Source organism: Anomaloglossus baeobatrachus, chromosome 2 (assembly GCF_048569485.1).
Source record: "Anomaloglossus baeobatrachus isolate aAnoBae1 chromosome 2, aAnoBae1.hap1, whole genome shotgun sequence".
Lineage (NCBI taxonomy): Eukaryota > Metazoa > Chordata > Amphibia > Anura > Aromobatidae > Anomaloglossus > Anomaloglossus baeobatrachus.
Genome location: NC_134354.1, coordinates 496,845,435 through 496,867,479, shown reverse-complemented (window position 1 = coordinate 496,867,479; position 22,045 = coordinate 496,845,435). Strand labels below are relative to the sequence as shown.

At 41.9% G+C, this 22,045-nt stretch overlaps 1 protein-coding gene across 1 annotated transcript in view; it reads right to left on the bottom strand.

Annotated features, from left to right (window-relative positions):
• Window positions 1-21,387, bottom strand: part of MRPS9 (mitochondrial ribosomal protein S9) — a 148,007-nt gene extending 126,620 nt beyond the window's left edge. The window contains exon 1 of the mRNA XM_075336489.1: window positions 21,249-21,387. Within this exon, the coding sequence (XP_075192604.1) occupies window positions 21,249-21,347 (99 nt within the window). The 5' untranslated portion in view covers window positions 21,348-21,387. The remainder of the gene's footprint in view (window positions 1-21,248) is intronic.
• Window positions 21,388-22,045: the final 658 nt, after the last annotated feature.

The following is a 22,045-nucleotide window of genomic DNA, read 5'->3' as shown; positions in this document are numbered from 1 at the left end:
TCAGACCCCTTTACATTTTTCACTCTGTTTTATTGCAGCCATTTGGTAAATGCAAAAAAGTTCATTTTTTTTTCTCATTAACTCTGCACCCCATCTTGACAGAAAAAAAAACAAGAAATGTAGACATTTTTGCAAATTTTAAAAAAGAAAAATTTAAATATTACATGGTCATTCAGACCTTTTGCTCAGACGCTCATATTTAAGTCACAGATGCTGTCCATTTCCTTGTGATCCTTCTTGAGATGGTTCTACTCCTTCATTGGAGTCCAGCAGTGTTTAATTAACCCCTTCAGCCCCCGGGCACTTTCCGTTTTTGTTTTTTGCTCCCCTTCTTCCGAGAGCCGTAACTTTTTTTATTTTTCCATCAATCTTGCCATGTAAGGGCTTGTTTTTTGCGGGACGAGTTGTACTTTTAAATTAAACCATAAGTTTTACCATATAGTGTACTGGAAAACGGCAAAAAATTTCCAAGTGCGGAAAAATTGCAAAAAAAGTGTGATCGTATAATAGTTTTTGGGATATTTTATTCACTGTGTTCACTATATGGTAAAACTGATGTATCTAATGTGATGCCTCAGGTCCGTGCGAGTTTGTAGACACCAAACATGTATAGGTTTACTTGTGTCTAAGGGGGTTAAAAAAAAAAATCACAAGCTTGTCCAAAAAAGTGGCGCACGTTTTGCGCCATTTTCCAAAAGCCGTAGCGTTCTCATTTTTCGGGATCTATGGCTCAATGACGGCTTATTTTTTGCGTCTCGACCTGACGTTTTTAACGGTACAATTTTTGAGCAGATGCTATGTTTTGATCGCCTTTTATTGCATTTTGCGCAAAATTTGCGACGACCAAAAAACGTAATTTTGGCGTTTGGAATTTTTTTGACACTACGCCATTTACTGATCAGATTAATTGATTTTATATTTTGATAGATCGGGCATTTCTGATCTCGGCGATACCAAATATGTGTATATTTTTTTAACCCTTTAATTTTCAATGGGGGGAAAGGGGGGTGATTTGAACTTTTAGGTTTTTTTATTTTTTTTAAAACTTTTTTTTTTATTTTACTAGAGCCCCTAGGGGGCTATAGCGATCAGCAATCCTATCGCTCTGCACTATCTGCAGATCTCAGCTACAGAGCTGAAAACTGCAGATTTGGTGCTTTACTTTCAATGCCGGCTGTATTCTGGCATTGAGAGGAAGTGAGTCATGTTAGCTACAGGCGTCATCACATGACCCTGTGCTACCAAGGCAACCACCGAAAGTCTCGTGATCATGTCACGTGAGTTCCGGTGGGGGCGGGGTAAGTGACTGTCATGGCGGCGCGCATATACATATCGCTGCCAGATTTTGGCAGCGATATGTAAGGGGTTAATGGCCGCGGGTGGAAACGATTCCACCCGCGGCTAGCAGGCACACATGTCAGCTGTTGAAAACAGCTGATATGTGCGCGGATCGCCGCCGCCTGCCCGCGGCAGGGGGCGGGGCTTAACGGCACACGATCCATGACGTCCCCAGTATGTCATGGCTCATTAAGGGGTTAAACTGATAGGACTTAATTTGGACAGGCACACACCTGTCTATATAAACACCTCACAGTGGATTATTTTTGCATTTACCAAATGGCTGAAATGAAACAGCGTGAAAAGGTATGGGGCTGTGACAGTGAAGGGAAGAGGAGAACCTGTACTTAAGGATGGGAGAGATAGTTACCTCTGACCAAACCTTCTGCTGGCCCCTAGCTGCCCGACGACCCTTGATAGGTTCCACACCTATGCGCCGAGCAGGATACCTAGCACTGACTGAACCTGTGCTGGGACCAAGGTAGGGAACGGATGGTTTGAGCACTTAGTGAACGCCACTAAGCTCTAAAGAACGCACACGGAGCATACATAGGGAAAGTACTGTATAAGGCTGTGTGCGCACACTGTGGTTTTTACTGCGGTTTTGCTGCATGTTTTGATGCAGAAAATCTTTATAACATTGCTGCAGTCCTTCCCCGGCAAAACCATGGGTAGAAAAAAAAATGCTGTGTGCACACTGTTTTTTTTCACCAACAGGTTTTGCTGCATGTTTTCTGAAGCAAAAAGAATTGCATGTCACTTCTTTTCCGCAGGTACCTGCGGTTTTTGCCATAGATAGTGGTCAAAAACCGCAGGGAACAACCTGAGGAAAAAACGCAGCAAATCGTGGTAAAACCGCATGCGGTTTTCGGGTGCGGTTTGCTGGTTTTTTTTACCACAGGTGCGGTAATCTTTCAGAAAGTCCGGAATTTTCTTAAGAAAATTCCATTATCTAGTGCGCACAGGGCCTAAGAGTAACTTCTTATCTCCAAGAAAATTCTGGGAGTCAGCAACAAACAACTGTGTTACTTCAGAGGGATACAATCTGACTGCTTGCATCCAAGGATTACTAGGAAAATAATATTAGAAAAACATTGGGAGGAAATGTATTTAAGGACACCAGTGGAAGTGATGATGACAAACAAATGAAAAGTGAGGATATCTGCAGGGTCCTAAAAGGAAAAGGATTAACCTCAAGCAGATAAGATACATAGGATACCATTTACACTACAGCATGAAGAACCGAATGTCAGGGAGCAGTTTGTGTAGCCAAACACTGACCTTCTACAGCAGGACACCACAGGATTGTCTCTCAACCCTGATAGTCTATTTAGGGCATGTACAGACGGACGTATTTGCAGTCCGAATGCGCTCCAACAAAACATCGGATCACGCTCGGACGAATGTTAATTTATGGGGCGGAGCACATCAGATTTTTTTCCTTGGACTGTGTTTCAGAGTGAAAAAAATTGCTGCATATCCAAGTTTCACCCAATATTCAGATGACATCTAAGTGCAGTCCGATTTCTGCGGTCTTACAGAATGGAGAAGATGGAGATTTTTTTTCTCCATCCTCTCCTCATCAAAGAGGCTCTGATCAGAGTGACATTTGCATAATGGTCCAGATTTTCTTGAATCTATGGCCGTCGGCACAAGTCCATAAACAGTCTTACCGCTCTCAAAATATACGGTAAAATAAACCTCCTCCCATTAGACGAGATCAGTTTAGCAGTGCACGAATGGATTGTGCAAAATGAGATATATAGCAAGAACTATTTAAATACTGCACATCATCCACATTCAAAAAATAACTAAATAAATGCATATTGCACTAAAATTAATCATTAGTGTCTAACATGATAGTATCTAGATTGGACTTCGTTATAAATAGGATAGTTATTTTAATATTGCACGAACCTGAATTCAAAAATATTTTACTAAAGATAAACCTATATTGCACTAGAGCTGTTGGGACTTGATAGTAGATCTTAATTTTCGTGCCAACCAACCATCTAAAGGTGCTGAGGAAGTCTAATCAAGGATTTGGTCAAGGTGGAGAGAATTCAGAACAATTCCAAATATCACTCCATTTTGCAAGCATAACCCCAAACCAACAAAATATGGAATGGCCCAGACCGGAATACAAGCTAAAATTCTGTTAGTGTCACCTGAAGACGACTATACACAGGAGATGCCTTTACAATCTGACAGATTAGGAGCTCTACCTCAAGGAATAGGCAAACATTGCTGACTCTAGTTGTGCAATGCTGATAGACTCCTACACAGAAGGAAGAAAGCCCAATTCATCATGAATGGAATGGGTTCACTCCAATTTTGAGTACCGGTGCTGGAGTAAGACACTCCTAATTCATGAATCAACAGCATCTAATGAGCGGTGTGCACCTCGCCAGAAGTCTCACTCCAGTACCTGAACTTCTGGCATATGGAATGCCACCATTAATCATGAATTAGACGATCTGTGGCCTCATCCACAGCTCTCCCGTCTTAGCTGCACCCATTTTGTTGGAGCTGGGAGAAACTGATGTGAAAAAGCCAAAAGTCGCAAAATTGCACCTACATTTTTCTGACTTTTCAAAGTTTTTACACTACAATTCTGCCATGAAACTTTGATGAATGCAGCCCTGAATGTTGTCATAAATACTAAATTCAAAAAGCACTTCAATAAAGTATAATTTGAAGCGTGTGCACATTTAGGCAACCACATTTGAATTCTTCATTTTTCTTTTTCCACCTGAAAAGATTTGTTTATTTTTCAATTGAAGTATATAGATTGTGTGACATTAAAGCCTTGTGCGCACTAGGCGTTTTTGCCGCGTTTTTAGCGGCATTTTTTACCCCGTTTTTGTGCTGAAAACGCAGTGACATTGCTTCCCCAGCAATGTCTATGGGTTTTCATAAGTGCTGTCCTCACACAGCGTTTTTTTTTAGCTGCGTTTTTGTGGTGACCACAAAAACGCAGCATGTCAATTATTTCTGCGTTTTCCACTGCGTTTTTCACTCATTGAATTCAATGAGATGTTAAAAACGCAATGAAAAACGCATATAGCCGCGTTTCTATGACTAAAAACGCAGCTATAAACGCAAGGGGTGGGCACTACAGTGACGTGTACAGGAAGAGGATTCCTTCTGTTGGTAAACACAGAAGCATGAATCCTCCCGGTACCGCCACTGCTGCCTCCACCTCCCGTCCTGTGCATGTCAGCTCCGTGCGGCGCCATGTCTGGGCGGGAGGTGGAGGCAGCGGCGAAAACCAAAGTGAACAGTAGAAAAAAAAAAATGTCATATATACTCACCTGTCCGCAGGGTCCCGGTGCCATGCCCGCTCCCAGCTCCTCCCGGTACCGCCGCTCTGGCTGTGTGCAGTCTCCCCGGGGCAGGACCTTGCTTGCAGGACCTGGCGCTGATCACCTGATGCAGTCACCTGACGCATCAGCTGATCGTAGTCTCGCCGGCTTCTTCGCGCTCGGCCGGCTATCAGCTGATCCTGCCGTCAGGGGACTTCATCAGCTGATCACCGGCAGCTCCTGCAGCGATCGGACGGGATCAGACTCCTGTCCAATCGATCGCTCCAGGAGCTGCCGGTAATCAGCACAGCACATAAGTGAGTATTTTTTTTTTTGCACCGATGCATCAGCTGATTGTATAATCGGCTTTTATACAATCAGCTGATGTGTGATGGGATTCAGGCACTTGATCCTGACACATCATCTGATCGCTTTGCCTTCCAGCAAACCGATCAGATGATATTGGATCCTGATTGGACGGCGCGGGACCCTGACCCAGGATTACTGCGGAGGGGGGTTTATTTCAATAAAGATGGAGTCACTAATTGTGTTGTGTTTTATTTCTAATAAAAATATTTTTTCTGTGTGTTGTGTTTTTTTTTTATCATTACTAGAAATTTATGGTGGCCATGCCTAATATTGGCGTGACACCATGAATTTCGGGCTTAGGGCTAGCTGATAATATACAGCTAGCCCTAACTCCATTATTACCTAGCTAGCCACCAGGCATCAGGGCAGCTAGAAGAGTTGGATACAGCGCCAGAAGATGGCGCTTCTATGAAAGCGCCATTTTCTGGGGTGGCTGCGGACTGCAATTCGCAGTGGGGGTGCCCAGAAAGCATGGGCACCCTGCACTGTGGATTCCAATCCCCAGCTGCCTAGTTGTACCCGGCTGGACTCAAAAATTAGGCCAAGCCCACGTCCTTTTTTTTTTTTTTTAATTATTTCATGAAATAATTAAAAAAAAGGGCTTCTCTATATTTTTGGTTCCCAGCCGGGTACAAATAGGCAGCTGGGGGTTGGGGGCAGCCCGTACCTGCCTGCTGTACCCGGCTAGCATACAAAAATATGGCGAAGCCCATGTCATTTTTTTTTTTCTTTTTGGGCAAAAAACTGCATACAGTCCTGGATGGAGGATGCTGAGCTTTGTGGTTCTGCAGCTGCTGTCTGCTCTCCTGCATACACTAGTGAATGGAGGATGCTGAGACTTGTAGTTCTGCAGCTGCTGTCTGCTCTCCTGCATACACTAGTGAATGGAGGATGCTGAGACTTGTAGTTCTGCAGCTGCTGTCTGCTCTCCTGCATACACTAGTGAATGGAGGATGCTGAGACTTGTAGTTTTGCAGCTGCTGTCTGCTCTCCTGCATACACTAGTGAATGGAGGATGCTGAGACTTGTAGTTCTGCAGCTGCTGTCTGCTCTCCTGCATACACTAGTTCTGCAGCTGTCTGCTCTCCTGCATACAATGAACATTTTGAAGAAGGAAATGACATCAGACCTTTTTTTTTTTTTTTTTCATCAACAATCTTTAATGGCATTGTGCACTGATTAAAAACGCAGTGAGTAAAAACGCAGCAAAAAACGCACCAAATCGCGGAAAAACGCATGCGTTTTTGCCGCGTTTTTTAGCCGCGGGTGCGTTTTTTTAGACAAAAACGCACATAAAAACGCAGCGTGAAAAAAACGTCTAGTGCGCACATACCCTAAAGGTCAAAAATGTTCTGAAATGCTTATTCTATATAATAATCATTTCTATAGTGCCAACATGTTCCACAGCACGTTACAATTCAGATATAACAAAAACCTGGCATTTTAAGGGGTCGTTTGACTTAAATCCACTGTATGAGAACTGCAGCAGAATGTGGGCTGCAATGGTGACATCGAGTGGTACAGAGTTCAAGTGTCCGTTCCTACTGTCAGAAGGGGCACTGAGCTAAACCACCACCGTACCCAGTAAACCCAGAGCTCATTATTGGACCTCGGAGTGCCCTGGCAACGATCGGCAATTATATTGCAGAGGTGCCTATTGGGTGGGAAAGGGAGCACACTCAATCTCGCAACATTTAGGACGTTTAACAGCCCGGGGCAGTGTGAGCACCAGTCCTGACTTATGTGTGACTGGACCTTTAGGCTATGTGCGCACGTTGCGTAATTACATGCAGTTGCGCTGCGCTTTGTAGCGCAGCGTAACTGCATGCGTCCCCTGCATAATCTATGAAAATTATGCAGGAGATGTGCGCACGTGGCGTCTTAGAACGCGCGCTACGGGCAGCAGCCAAAGCACTGCGCTCTAAGACGCCACGTGCGCACGTCTCCTGCATAATTTTCATAGATTATGCAGGGGACGCATGCAGTTACGCTGCGCTACAAAGCGCAGCGCAACTGCATGTAATTACGCAACGTGCGCACATAGCCTAAAGGTCCAGTCACACATAACGAGATCGTTACTACGTCCCAGTTTCCGGATCGTTGTTAAATCGTTGGTGAGATGTCACGCAGTCATTTTCCCAACAACTTTAGTAATGATGCAGCGACCTGTATAACGATCTCGTTGGGACCCTGTCACACAGCAGCTATGTAACTATTCCGACCTCGAATAGGGGCGTAGTGTTTGACGCTGTAAGCCACGTAGGCGTGCATATGCGTAGCCTTTTCTACTCCCCTCTGCCCCGATTGGTGGCCAATACTGCGTTCTGATTAGGCGGCCGGCCTAGAAGGCAACTTTGTATTGCTTCTTCCTTTGTCCCTTTTTGAGCCTTGCCTTGAGGATAGAACCTGCGACTCCAGCCGGATTCATTCATACTTTGTTCCCGGTTGCTTGCTTGCTTTTCGGATCAAGGCTGCATCTGCACCCGGATTCATCCCTCCTTCATTCCCGAGTGTTTGCTTACGGTTCTCAGCGCCAACCAATCGGTGCAGAGGGGGCGCGGAAAAGGTGACGCAACTACACGCCTACGTGTCACACTTTAAGTTTTCATCAAGGTTGTTAACTAGATCGTTGGTAGGTGTCAAACATACAGATCCATCCTGCCCAGTAGGACTCCAAGGAGCAAAAAATGGCCCAGGACATTCTGCAACAACCAACGATTTCACAGCAGGGGGCGGATCATTGGTACGTGTCAAACATAACGAGATCGCTGGTGAAGTCATTGTTTCGTCACAGAAACTGTGACGTAGCAAGAATGTAGTTAGCGAACTCGTTATGTGTGAAGTGGCCTTTAGGGATGACATGGGTCTAATGCATTTAGTCACATACTCATCGGTAGCCATCTTCCCCAGTTATCAGCCCTGCTCCATGACCACGTGACTCCATTTGTTATCTGCCAAATCACACAGTGGCTGCTTTGTGAAGCGAAGGCCACATTTTTATAAATCTCAACGCAAGTCTCTGGGAAATCAGAAGTAAGCTCTGTTGCCTTGTTTTGAGTCCCATAGATGTATTGAGGAAAGTGACTTTTGAAACACAGCGATTTGGCAGGTTACAAAAGCCATAACGTGGGGCGGAACAGGGCTGAAGACAGATGGATATAAAAATGAAAGCATACAGCAGCACTAAGTGTCGATATATATGAACATTGAACATATGAAAATTGAACTGCAATACTGCTACATGAAAACACACCTACAACAATGGAAATACCTAGTGCACAAATTGACCAATTCATGAGAGCCCGTCAGCCGCAGTAAGGCGTCCTTCTGGGACCTGTCGATATTTGCTTTATTCTGTTTGGAGGTGCTGGTGAGTTTTTGTTTTTCTAGTTTTCTACTGACATGTCATGTCATGTGAGGGCTTGTTTTTGGTGGGATGAGTTGACGTTTCTTTTGGTACCATTTTCGGGCACATGACATTTTTTGATTGCTTTCTATTCCGATTTTAGAAAGGCAGAATGAACAAAAAAAAAACATTTCCGGAGTTGTTTTCGGGGGGATTTTACACCACTCACCAGGCAGTAAAAAAGTGATAATACAACTTTATTCTTCGGGTTAGTATGATTACGATGATACCATATTTACATCTTTATGTTCTGCCATTTTTCCCTCAGTAAAAGCAATGTTATAGAAAAAAATAATTGTTTTTACATTGCTGTATTCTGAGAGCTGTAGTTTTCTTATTTTTTGGAGGGAGGGACAAGATGACATTTTTAGCTATACCATTTTTATTTACATAGGAATTTTTGATTGTGTTTCATTCCACTTTTTTCATTTGTATGATGCCATTTTTTTGGTCACCATTTTCATTTTTTTTACGGTGTTTACTGAAAGGGTTAACTAGCGTGACAGTTTTACAGATTGGGTTGTTGCAGACACAGTAATGCCAAATATATGTAATTGTTTGTTTCTTTTTTATTTTACATAAATATAAATTGGTATATTTTGTTTATTTATCTGGTGATTTCTTTAAAAAAAAAAAAAAAAAAAACATTTTTTTTAACTTATATATAAAACATTAACTTTTATTACTCTGATCGCTGGTTTAATACATTACCATGCACAACCATGGCAATGCATTTCACCTTTCACACTGACAATGCCTTTTAGACCATGCTCCTGTCATGGTCCAACAGACCACCACCGTACCCAGTAAACCCAGAGCTCATTATTGGACCTCGGAGTGCCCTGGCAACGATCGGCAATTATATTGCCGAGGTGCCTATTGGGTGGGAAAGGGAGCACACTCAATCTCGCGACATTTAGGACGTTTAACAGCCCGGGGCAGTGTGAGCACCAGTCCTGACTGTGCCAGCCAGATATCACTTATGCAGTGCTCCTGCCGGTGATCATGAGCGCACAGCTCCTGTGCCCGCATGTCTGCCGTGACATACCACAGGTACAGGAAATTTTCCAGACCATGACGTATGGGTAGATCAAAGGTTGTGAAGAACTTAAAGAACTCAGGTGAGTTCACTGAAGTCACCTGAGGTCAAGTTACCTGTGGTCACAGGTGGAGGACTATGGGAACTTTCAGCTGTGGCCGCGGCTAACCTGAGTAACATCACTGCTCATCGCGGGGGTCACTTAGTCTCTGTATGAACCTCACAGGGAGCGGTCATATTCTATGGCAGCTCAGTGTGAATTCAGATGTAGCAGTGCTGGAATAGTCTTGGAACCTCATGTAGATTACGTGAGACCTGCAGGGGTGTTTTGGGGGTTGATAAAATGGTGAAAGAGGGGTTTTTTTGTCTTTTATTCCAAATAAAGAATTTTTTCGGTGTTTGTGTTTATTTCTTTTCACTTACAGCTTAGTGATCGGGGGTCTCAGACACCTAGACATCACTAATCCAGGGCTTAATGGCAGCTGTGAGCTATAATTAGCCACTTATTACCCCGACTGTCACTGCACCAGCGCAATCGGGAAGAGTTCCGGGGCTGTCGCATCTAATGGATGTGGCAATCCTGGGCGGTGGCAGGCTGCTATTTTTAGGCTGGGGGGCTCCCAAGAACCATGGGTCTCTCCAGCCTGAGAAGCCAGCACCCAGCTGTCTGGCTTTATCTTGGCTGGGTATTAAAATTGGAGGGGACCACACGCAGTTTTTTTGTTTAAATAATTAAAAAAAAGAAAGCTACATGCAGTTCTTTCCATTGTCATACACAGCCAAAATAAGCGCATGGCTGGGGGCTGCAGCCTGTAGCCGTATGCTTGGTCTTTGCTGGGTATCATAATATGGGGACCCTGTGCCAGTTTTTTTTATTTTACTGCATGATAGACCAGGAGACCGGGTCTGTAGTTGGAAGAGACAGGCTGTCACTCAACGTGGGGGCGCGTCTGACTGAACCCAATCACAAACCAAACCCAGAGTCGGCGGAGGATTGATTTGAGAGTCCTCCCGTCACCAGTGAGAAACGTAGGGACAAGATGCAAAAAGATAGAAGATGCTGCAGTTTGTCAGACGTCTGTGACAAACTGCAGACAAAAAACTAACGTGCGCACAGCAAATCTGAATTCTCATAGACTTTGCTGGGAAGTGAAAAGTGAGAACTTTTGTGACAACAAAACTGCACCAAAAAATGCAGCATGCGCATGTAGCCTTAGCACTGTGTCTGCCATCCAAGATGCAGGAGGGCTGGTAGGTCAATCTTGGCGGAGAAGGCATCAGAAAGTGAGCACCAAGATTGGGCCACCATTGCATAGTCGCTTTAAGTTTTACAACCAACACAAAGTTTACTGCTTCAGTGATTTTAGATCTTTTATAGTCAGATGTTTCTATAGTTACTGAAATACAATTATAAGCATTTCATAACTTTTTACACTTTTATTGACAAATACATCAGGTTTATAGAAAGACTTAAAGGCTGTGATTCATCAAAGCTTTTACAGTGGTACCTCGCTTAACGAGAATTTCGCTTAACAAGCAAAGCTTTCTGTAAATTTGTAACCCGCTTTACGAGAAAGCCTTGCTGTACAAGCGAAATCCTCACCGCACACACTTCCGGTTCCGTCCATCCACTGCGCTCTGACCCGCTCTTGCAGTCCACACAAACATGTATGCACATAACACACACAAACATACACGCACTCACACACATACAATATTATGCTCACCTTACCTTCCGTTCCACCGCCGGGCTCATGGTTCTTGTAGTTCCCGGGTACATCGCGGCGAACTACAAGTACCATGAGGTCGGCGGTGGAACGGAAGGTAAGGTGAGCATATAATATCTGTACCTTCCGTTTCATCGTCGGCCTCCTGGGTCTTGTAGTGCGCCACTCCACTCCACTCCACTCCACTCCACTCCACTCCACTCCACTCCACTCCACTCCACTCCACTCCACTCCACTCCACTCCACTCCACTCCACTCCACTCCACTCCAGGCATCGGCATCCATAGCAACGAAGCAGGAACTTCCTGGTTCCTGTCACCGCTTGTCAAAGGCAGCACGCTGGCAAATCAGAGGCAAGTGACTCTGCCTTTGACGTCTGCGCTCTGGCAGGAAGTTCTGCCCTCGTCGTTATGGTTACCTGATACACAGCCCGCACCGGAGAACAGCAAGTCGCAGGAGACCGGTGATGGAACGGAAAGTAAGGTGAGCATAATATGTGCGTGTGCATGTGTGCTTGTGCATGTGTGGAATGACACAATAGGGGACCAGGATGGGACATTTAACATGTTGTGGAACGAATTGTCAGCATTGCAATGATTTCCTATGGGAAATCTTGCTTTGCTGAACGAGTAACTTGATTAACAAGCACACTCCCAGAATGGATTGTTCTCGTTAACCAAGGTTCCACTGTAGGTCTGAATTGTGGAATAAAAAGCTTTGAAAAGTTGCAAAATTTTGGTGGAAGTTAAAGGGGTATTCCCATCTCTAAGATCATATCCGAATATGTGGTAGGTGTAATAATAATATTAGCAAATAGCTCCAATTAGAAATGTAGTATAGTTCTTCTGATTCACCATGTCTCTTACCTCATGTGCCGGGCATTGCAGGACCTTAGGTATCCATGGTTAAAACCACGCATATAGTCACAGTTAGTCAATTGCCCATGGTCATAACCATGGATACCCAAGGACCTGCAATGCCCTGGGCATGAGGTAAGTGACATAATGAAATCAGGAGAAATATACTACCTTTCTAATTGGAGGTGCATAATAAATAATAATAATATTACTATTACATATTGGGATAGGATTGTGAAGATGGGAATAACCCTTTAAGGTTGCACTAATGTTATGCCTTTTGGCATTGCCGAGCCATTCTTGCCCAGCAATGACAAAGTGGGGGGAGCTGGAGCAGGATGGGGAGTGGCAACAAGATTGTCAAATTCATGAAGAACAGAGCGTTTGCTACGCCACAAATCTTACTCCTGCAAGGGCCTGGAGTAAGATTTGTCATGAGGCACACACAGATGCACACTCCACTCTTCAGATGCGTCCAATCCCCAACATTCTGCAAGAAATACAGGGAATGGACTGTAGAGGACGGAGGTACAGTAGTTATTCTCTCTAATAAATCCCAATTCATACTGTTCGAGGTATCTGGATTTGTCTAAAAAAATAAAAACCGTCCTGTGTCATGCCCATAGTAAAGCGTCCTGAGCCCATTCATGTGTGACACTGCTTTTCACCCAATGGAGCGGGTTCACTCACAATTTTACCTAAAGGACACTGCTGTGCATAAAGAATATCTAAACATCCTCCAACTTCTCCCAAGAATCCAGGAGGAGTTTGATGATAAACAATGCTTTTCCCCCATGATGGAGACTGTCACAAAGCAAAAGTGATAACTGAGTCGGTGAACAAAAGACTGAAATTTTGGGTCCATGACCAGGAAACTCCCCAGATCTCAATGCCATGGAGAACCTGTGGTCAATGCTCAAAACCTTAGTGGACAAATAACTGTAGTGAACATTACACTCAGCACTGTACTATAGTGAGCAGATATTATACTGTACTATAGTGAGCAGATATACCGTAGTGAACATTACATACAGCACTGTACTATAGTGAGCAGATATTATACTGTACTATAGTCAGCAGATATACCGTAGTGAATATTACATGCAGCACTGTACTATAGTGAGCAGATATTATACTGTACTATAGTGAGCAGATATACCGTAGTGATTACATGCAGCACTGTACTATAGCAAGCAGATATTATACTGTACTATAGTGAGCAGATATTAAACCATAGTGAATATTACATGCAGCACTGTACTATAGGGAGCAGATATACTGTCATTAATATTGCCTCTGTACTATAGTGAGCAGATATACTGTCATTAATATTGCCTTCTGTACTATAGTGAGCAGATATACTGCATTAATATTGCCTTCTGTACTATAGTGAGCAGATATACTGTCATTAATATTGCCTCTGTACTATAGGGAGCAGATATACTGTCATTAATCCTCTGTACTATAGTGAGCAGATATACTGTCATTTATATTGCCTCTGTACTATAGTGAGCAGATATACTGTCATTAATATTGCCTCTGTACTATAGTGAGCAGATATACTGTCATTAATATTGCCTCTGTACTATAGTGAGCAGATATACTGTCATTAATATTGCCTTCTGTATTATAGTGAGCAGATATACTGTCATTAATCCTCTGTACTATAGTGAGCAGATATACTGTCATTTATATTGCCTCTGTACTATAGTGAGCAGATATACTGTCATTAATATTGCCTTCTATACTATAGTGAGCAGATATACTGTCATTAATATTGCCTCTGTGCTATAGTGAGCAGATATACTGCATTAATATTGCCTCTGTACTATAGTGAGCAGATATACTGTCATTAATATTGCCTCTGTACTATAGTGAGCAGATATACTGTCATTAATATTGCCTCTGTACTATAGTGAGCAGATATACTGTCATTAATATTGCCTCTGTACTATAGTGAGCAGATATACTGTCATTAATATTGCCTTCTGTACTATAGTGAGCAGATATACTGTCATTAATATTGCCTTCTGTACTATAGTGAGCAGATATACTGCATTAATATTGCCTCTGTACTATAGTGAGCAGATATACTGTCATTAATATTGCCTTCTATACTATAGTGAGCAGATATACTGTCATTAATATTGCCTTCTGTATTATAGTGAGCAGATATACTGTCATTAATATTGCCTCTGTACTATAGTGAGCAGATATACTGTCATTTATATTGCCTCTGTACTATAGTGAGCAGATATACTGTCATTAATATTGCCTTCTGTACTATAGTGAGCAGATATACTGCATTAATATTGCCTTCTGTACTATAGTGAGCAGATATACTGCATTAATATTGCCTCTGTACTATAGTGAGCAGATATACTGTCATTAATATTGCCTCTGTACTATAGTGAGCAGATATACTGTCATTTATATTGCCTCTGTACTATAGTGAGCAGATATACTGTCATTAATATTGCCTTCTGTACTATAGTGAGCAGATATACTGTCATTAATATTGCCTTCTGTACTACAGTGAGCTGATATACTGCATTAATATTGCCTTCTGTACTATAGTGAGCAGATATACTGCATTAATATTGCCTCTGTACTATAGTGAGCAGATATACTGTCATTAATATTGCCTCTGTACTATAGTGAGCAGATATACTGTCATTTATATTGCCTCTGTACTATAGTGAGCAGATATACTGTCATTAATATTGCCTTCTGTACTATAGTGAGCAGATATACTGTCATTAATATTGCCTCTGTACCATAGTGAGCAGATATACTGTCATTAATATTGCCTCTGTACTATAGTGAGCAGATATACTGTCATTAATATTGCCTCTGTACTATAGTGAGCAGATATACTGTCATTAATATTGCCTCTGTACTATAGTGAGCAGATATACGGTCATTAATATTGCCTTCTATACTATAGTGAGCAGATATACTGTCATTAATATTGCCTTCTATACTATAGTGAGCAGATATACTGTCATTAATATTGCCTCTGTGCTATAGTGAGCAGATATACTGCATTAATATTGCCTCTGTACTATAGTGAGCAGATATACTGTCATTAATATTGCCCCTGTACTATAGGGAGCAGATATACTGTCATTAATATTGCCTCTGTACTATAGTGAGCAGATATACTGTCATTAATATTGCCTTCTGTACTATAGTGAGCAGATATACTGTCATTAATATTGCCTTCTGTACTATAGTGAGCAGATATACTGCATTAATATTGCCTCTGTACTATAGTGAGCAGATATACTGTCATTAATATTGCCTTCTATACTATAGTGAGCAGATATACTGTCATTAATATTGCCTTCTGTATTATAGTGAGCAGATATACTGTCATTAATATTGCCTCTGTACTATAGTGAGCAGATATACTGTCATTTATATTGCCTCTGTACTATAGTGAGCAGATATACTGTCATTAATATTGCCTTCTGTACTATAGTGAGCAGATATACTGTCATTAATATTGCCTTCTGTACTATAGTGAGCAGATATACTGTCATTAATATTGCCTCTGTACTATAGTGAGCAGATATACTGTCATTAATATTGCCTCTGTACTATAGTGAGCAGATATACTGCATTAATATTGCCTTCTGTACTATAGTGAGCAGATATACTGCATTAATATTGCCTCTGTACTATAGTGAGCAGATATACTGTCATTAATATTGCCTCTGTACTATAGTGAGCAGATATACTGTCATTTATATTGCCTCTGTACTATAGTGAGCAGATATACTGTCATTAATATTGCCTTCTGTACTATAGTGAGCAGATATACTGTCATTAATATTGCCTTCTGTACTATAGTGAGCAGATATACTGTCATTAATATTGCCTTCTGTACTACAGTGAGCTGATATACTGCATTAATATTGCCTTCTGTACTATAGTGAGCAGATATACTGCATTAATATTGCCTCTGTACTATAGTGAGCAGATATACTGTCATTAATATTGCCTCTGTACTATAGTGAGCAGATATACTGTCATTTATATTGCCTCTGTACTATAGTGAGCAGATATACTGTCATTAATATTGCCTTCTGTACTATAGTGAGCAGATATACTGTCATTAATATTGCCTCTGTACCATAGTGAGCAGATATACTGTCATTAATATTGCCTCTGTACTATAGTGAGCAGATATACTGTCATTAATATTGCCTCTGTACTATAGTGAGCAGATATACTGTCATTAATATTGCCTCTGTACTATAGTGAGCAGATATACTGTCATTTATATTGCCTCTGTACTATAGTGAGCAGATATACTGTCATTAATATTGCCTTCTGTACTATAGTGAGCAGATATACTGTCATTAATATTGCCCCTGTACTATAGTGAGCAGATATACTGTCATTAATATTGCCTCTGTACTATAGTGAGCAGATATACTGTCATTAATATTGCCTCTGTACTATAGTGAGCAGATATACTGTCATTAATATTGCCTCTGTATTATAGTGAGCAGATATACTGTCATTAATATTGCCTCTGTATTATAGTGAGCAGATATACTGTCATTAATCCTCTGTGCTATAGTGAGCAGATATACTGTCATTAATCCTCTGTATTATAGTGAGCAGATATACTGTCATTAATCCTCTGTGCTATAGTGAGCAGATATACTGTCATTAATCCTCTGTGCTATAGTGAGCAGATATACTGTCATTAATCCTCTGTGCTATAGTGAGCAGATATACTGTCATTAATCCTCTGTGCTATAGTGAGCAGATATACTGTCATTAATCCTCTGTGCTATAGTGAGCAGATATACTGTCATTAATCCTCTGTGCTATAGTGAGCAGATATACTGTCATTAATCCTCTGTGCTATAGTGAGCAGATATACTGTCATTAATCCTCTGTGCTATAGTGAGCAGATATACTGTCATTAATCCTCTGTGCTATAGTGAGCAGATATACTGTCACTAATCCTCTGTGCTATAGTGAGCAGATATACTGTCATTAATCCTCTGTGCTATAGTGAGCAGATATACTGTCATTAATCCTCTGTGCTATAGTGAGCAGATATACTGTCATTAATCCTCTGTGCTATAGTGAGCAGATATACTGTCATTAATCCTCTGTGCTATAGTGAGCAGATATACTGTCATTAATCCTCTGTGCTATAGTGAGCAGATATACTGTCATTAATCCTCTGTGCTATAGTGAGCAGATATACTGCCATTAATCCTCTGTGCTATAGTGAGCAGATATACTGTCATTAATCCTCTGTGCTATAGTGAGCAGATATACTGTCACTAATCCTCTGTGCTATAGTGAGCAGATATACTGCCATTAATCCTCTGTGCTATAGTGAGCAGCTATACTGTCATTAATCCTCTGTGCTATAGTGAGCAGATATACTGTCATTAATCCTCTGTGCTATAGTGAGCAGATATACTGTCATTAATCCTCTGTGCTATAGTGAGCAGATATACTGCCATTAATCCTCTGTGCTATAGTGAGCAGATATACTGTCATTAATCCTCTGTGCTATAGTGAGCAGATATACTGCCATTAATCCTCTGTGCTATAGTGAGCAGATATACTGCCATTAATCCTCTGTGCTATAGTGAGCAGCTATACTGTCATTAATCCTCTGTGCTATAGTGAGCAGCTATACTGTCATTAATCCTGTGCTATAGTGAGCAGATATACTGTCATTAATCCTCTGTGCTATAGTGAGCAGATATACTGTCATTAATCCTCTGTGCTATAGTGAGCAGATATACTGTCATTAATCCTCTGTGCTATAGTGAGCAGATATACTGTCATTAATCCTCTGTGCTATAGTGAGCAGATATACTGTCATTAATCCTGTGCTATAGTGAGCAGATATACTGTCATTAATCCTCTGTACTATAGTGAGCAGATATACTGTCATTAATCCTCTGTGCTATAGTGAGCAGATATACTGTCATTAATCCTGTGCTATAGTGAGCAGATATACTGTCATTAATCCTGTGCTATAGTGAGCAGATATACTGTCATTAATCCTCTGTGCTATAGTGAGCAGATATACTGTCATTAATCCTCTGTGCTATAGTGAGCAGATATACGGTCATTAATCCTGTGCTATAGTGAGCAGATATACTGTCATTAATCCTCTGTGCTATAGTGAGCAGATATACTGTCATTAATCCTCTGTGCTATAGTGAGCAGCTATACTGTCATTAATCCTCTGTGCTATAGAGAGCAGATATACTGTCATTAATCCTCTGTGCTATAGTGAGCAGATATACTGTCATTAATCCTCTGTGCGATAGTGAGCAGATATACTGTCATTAATCCTCTGTGCTATAGTGAGCAGATATACTGTCGTTAATCCTCTGTGCTATAGTGAGCAGATATACTGTCATTAATCCTCTGTGCTATAGTGAGCAGATATACTGTCATTAATCCTGTGCTATAGTGAGCAGATATACTGTCATTAATCCTCTGTGCTATAGTGAGCAGATATACTGTCATTAATCCTCTGTGCTATAGTGAGCAGATATACTGTCATTAATCCTGTGCTATAGTGAGCAGATATACTGTCATTAATCCTGTGCTATAGTGAGCAGATATACTGTCATTAATCCTGTGCTATAGTGAGCAGCTATACTGTCATTAATCCTCTGTGCTATAGTGAGCAGATATACTGTCATTAATCCTCTGTGCTATAGTGAGCAGATATACTGTCATTAATCCTCTGTGCTATAGTGAGCAGATATACTGTCATTAATCCTCTGTGCTATAGTGAGCAGATATACTGTCATTAATCCTCTGTGCTATAGTGAGCAGATACACTGTCATTAATCCTCTGTGCTATAGTGAGCAGATATACTGTCATTAATCCTCTGTGCTATAGTGAGCAGATATACTGTCATTAATCCTCTGTGCTATAGTGAGCAGATATACTGTCATTAATCCTCTGTGCTATAGTGAGCAGATATACTGTCACTAATCCTCTGTGCTATAGTGAGCAGATATACTGTCATTAATCCTCTGTGCTATAGTGAGCAGATATACTGTCATTAATCCTCTGTGCTATAGTGAGCAGATATACTGTCATTAATCCTCTGTGCTATAGTGAGCAGATATACTGTCATTAATCCTCTGTGCTATAGTGAGCAGATATACTGTCATTAATCCTCTGTGCTATAGTGAGCAGATATACTGTCATTAATCCTCTGTGCTATAGTGAGCAGATATACTGCCATTAATCCTCTGTGCTATAGTGAGCAGATATACTGTCATTAATCCTCTGTGCTATAGTGAGCAGATATACTGTCACTAATCCTCTGTGCTATAGTGAGCAGATATACTGCCATTAATCCTCTGTGCTATAGTGAGCAGCTATACTGTCATTAATCCTCTGTGCTATAGTGAGCAGATATACTGTCATTAATCCTCTGTGCTATAGTGAGCAGATATACTGTCATTAATCCTCTGTGCTATAGTGAGCAGATATACTGCCATTAATCCTCTGTGCTATAGTGAGCAGATATACTGTCATTAATCCTCTGTGCTATAGTGAGCAGATATACTGCCATTAATCCTCTGTGCTATAGTGAGCAGATATACTGCCATTAATCCTCTGTGCTATAGTGAGCAGCTATACTGTCATTAATCCTCTGTGCTATAGTGAGCAGCTATACTGTCATTAATCCTGTGCTATAGTGAGCAGATATACTGTCATTAATCCTCTGTGCTATAGTGAGCAGATATACTGTCATTAATCCTCTGTGCTATAGTGAGCAGATATACTGTCATTAATCCTCTGTGCTATAGTGAGCAGATATACTGTCATTAATCCTCTGTGCTATAGTGAGCAGATATACTGTCATTAATCCTGTGCTATAGTGAGCAGATATACTGTCATTAATCCTCTGTACTATAGTGAGCAGATATACTGTCATTAATCCTCTGTGCTATAGTGAGCAGATATACTGTCATTAATCCTGTGCTATAGTGAGCAGATATACTGTCATTAATCCTGTGCTATAGTGAGCAGATATACTGTCATTAATCCTCTGTGCTATAGTGAGCAGATATACTGTCATTAATCCTCTGTGCTATAGTGAGCAGATATACGGTCATTAATCCTGTGCTATAGTGAGCAGATATACTGTCATTAATCCTCTGTGCTATAGTGAGCAGATATACTGTCATTAATCCTCTGTGCTATAGTGAGCAGCTATACTGTCATTAATCCTCTGTGCTATAGAGAGCAGATATACTGTCATTAATCCTCTGTGCTATAGTGAGCAGATATACTGTCATTAATCCTCTGTGCGATAGTGAGCAGATATACTGTCATTAATCCTCTGTGCTATAGTGAGCAGATATACTGTCGTTAATCCTCTGTGCTATAGTGAGCAGATATACTGTCATTAATCCTCTGTGCTATAGTGAGCAGATATACTGTCATTAATCCTGTGCTATAGTGAGCAGATATACTGTCATTAATCCTCTGTGCTATAGTGAGCAGATATACTGTCATTAATCCTCTGTGCTATAGTGAGCAGATATACTGTCATTAATCCTGTGCTATAGTGAGCAGATATACTGTCATTAATCCTGTGCTATAGTGAGCAGATATACTGTCATTAATCCTGTGCTATAGTGAGCAGCTATACTGTCATTAATCCTCTGTGCTATAGTGAGCAGATATACTGTCATTAATCCTCTGTGCTATAGTGAGCAGATATACTGTCACTAATCCTCTGTGCTATAGTGAGCAGATATACTGTCATTAATCCTGTGCTATAGTGAGCAGATATACTGTCATTAATCCTCTGTGCTATAGTGAGCAGATATACTGTCATTAATCCTCTGTGCTATAGTGAGCAGATATACTGTCATTAATCCTCTGTGCTATAGTGAGCAGATATACTGTCATTAATCCTCTGTGCTATAGTGAGCAGATACACTGTCATTAATCCTCTGTGCTATAGTGAGCACATATTACACTGCACACTCCCGCCGCTAATAGCTGGATGTAATGGAGTTCCCGCTGGCAGGGGCACCGCTCTGTGTTACCAGTGCTGGCGATTGTGGCACCGGTACCCGCTCATCACACACAGGTCAGGTGAATGACACAAGCAGCCTCACTACATTACATGGCCGTTCCTCTGCAGAATGGAGCATAGGTTTGCCCGCATTACCCACCTCACTGCCAGCTGCAGACCCCGCTGCCTGCTTCCAGGGACTCGCTGCTGCCGCACGTACCGCCGCTGACAGCCCCGCTCTCAGGCACACAGCGGCCATGCTGGAGGATGGCGGCTACAGGAGCTCACATGACCGGACAGGAAGGGGAGGTAGAGGAGGCGGAAGAGGTCGTGTATGTGCTTCGGCGGCCATCCCACAGCATGGTGGTAGAGGGACGGGGAGGAGACTTAGTGGAGCTGTATGTCAAGGACACAGGCGGACAAGCGGGGAACAGAGGGTCGGTCTATAGTAGACGACAAGGAGTTACATAGAAGGGGGACATAGAGGATCAGTCTATGATGGACAAGGGGCACATAAGGGGTCAGTCTCTGGTTCACAAATAGGACATAATGGATCAGTTTATCAGTCTGTGATGAACAAGGGGAGACATAGGGGATCAGTCTGTGATGGATGAGGGGGGACATGGAGGCTCAGTCTGATGGATGAGGGGGGACATAGAGGATCAGTCTGTGATGGACAAGAAGGATCAGTTTGTGATAGACATGGAGGATGTCTGTGATGGATGAGGGGCCACATGGATGATAAGTCTGTGATGGACAGGGTGGACAAAGAGGATCAGGCTGTGATAGACAAGGGAGTGCTTAGAGGATCAGTCTGTGATGGACGAGGAAGGACATGTAGGATCAGTCTGTGATGGACGAGGAAGGATATGGACAAGGAGGGCTAGAGGGTCAGTCTGTGATGAGTGAAGGGGGACATAGAGGATCAGTTTGTGATGGATGAGGCGGGACATAGAG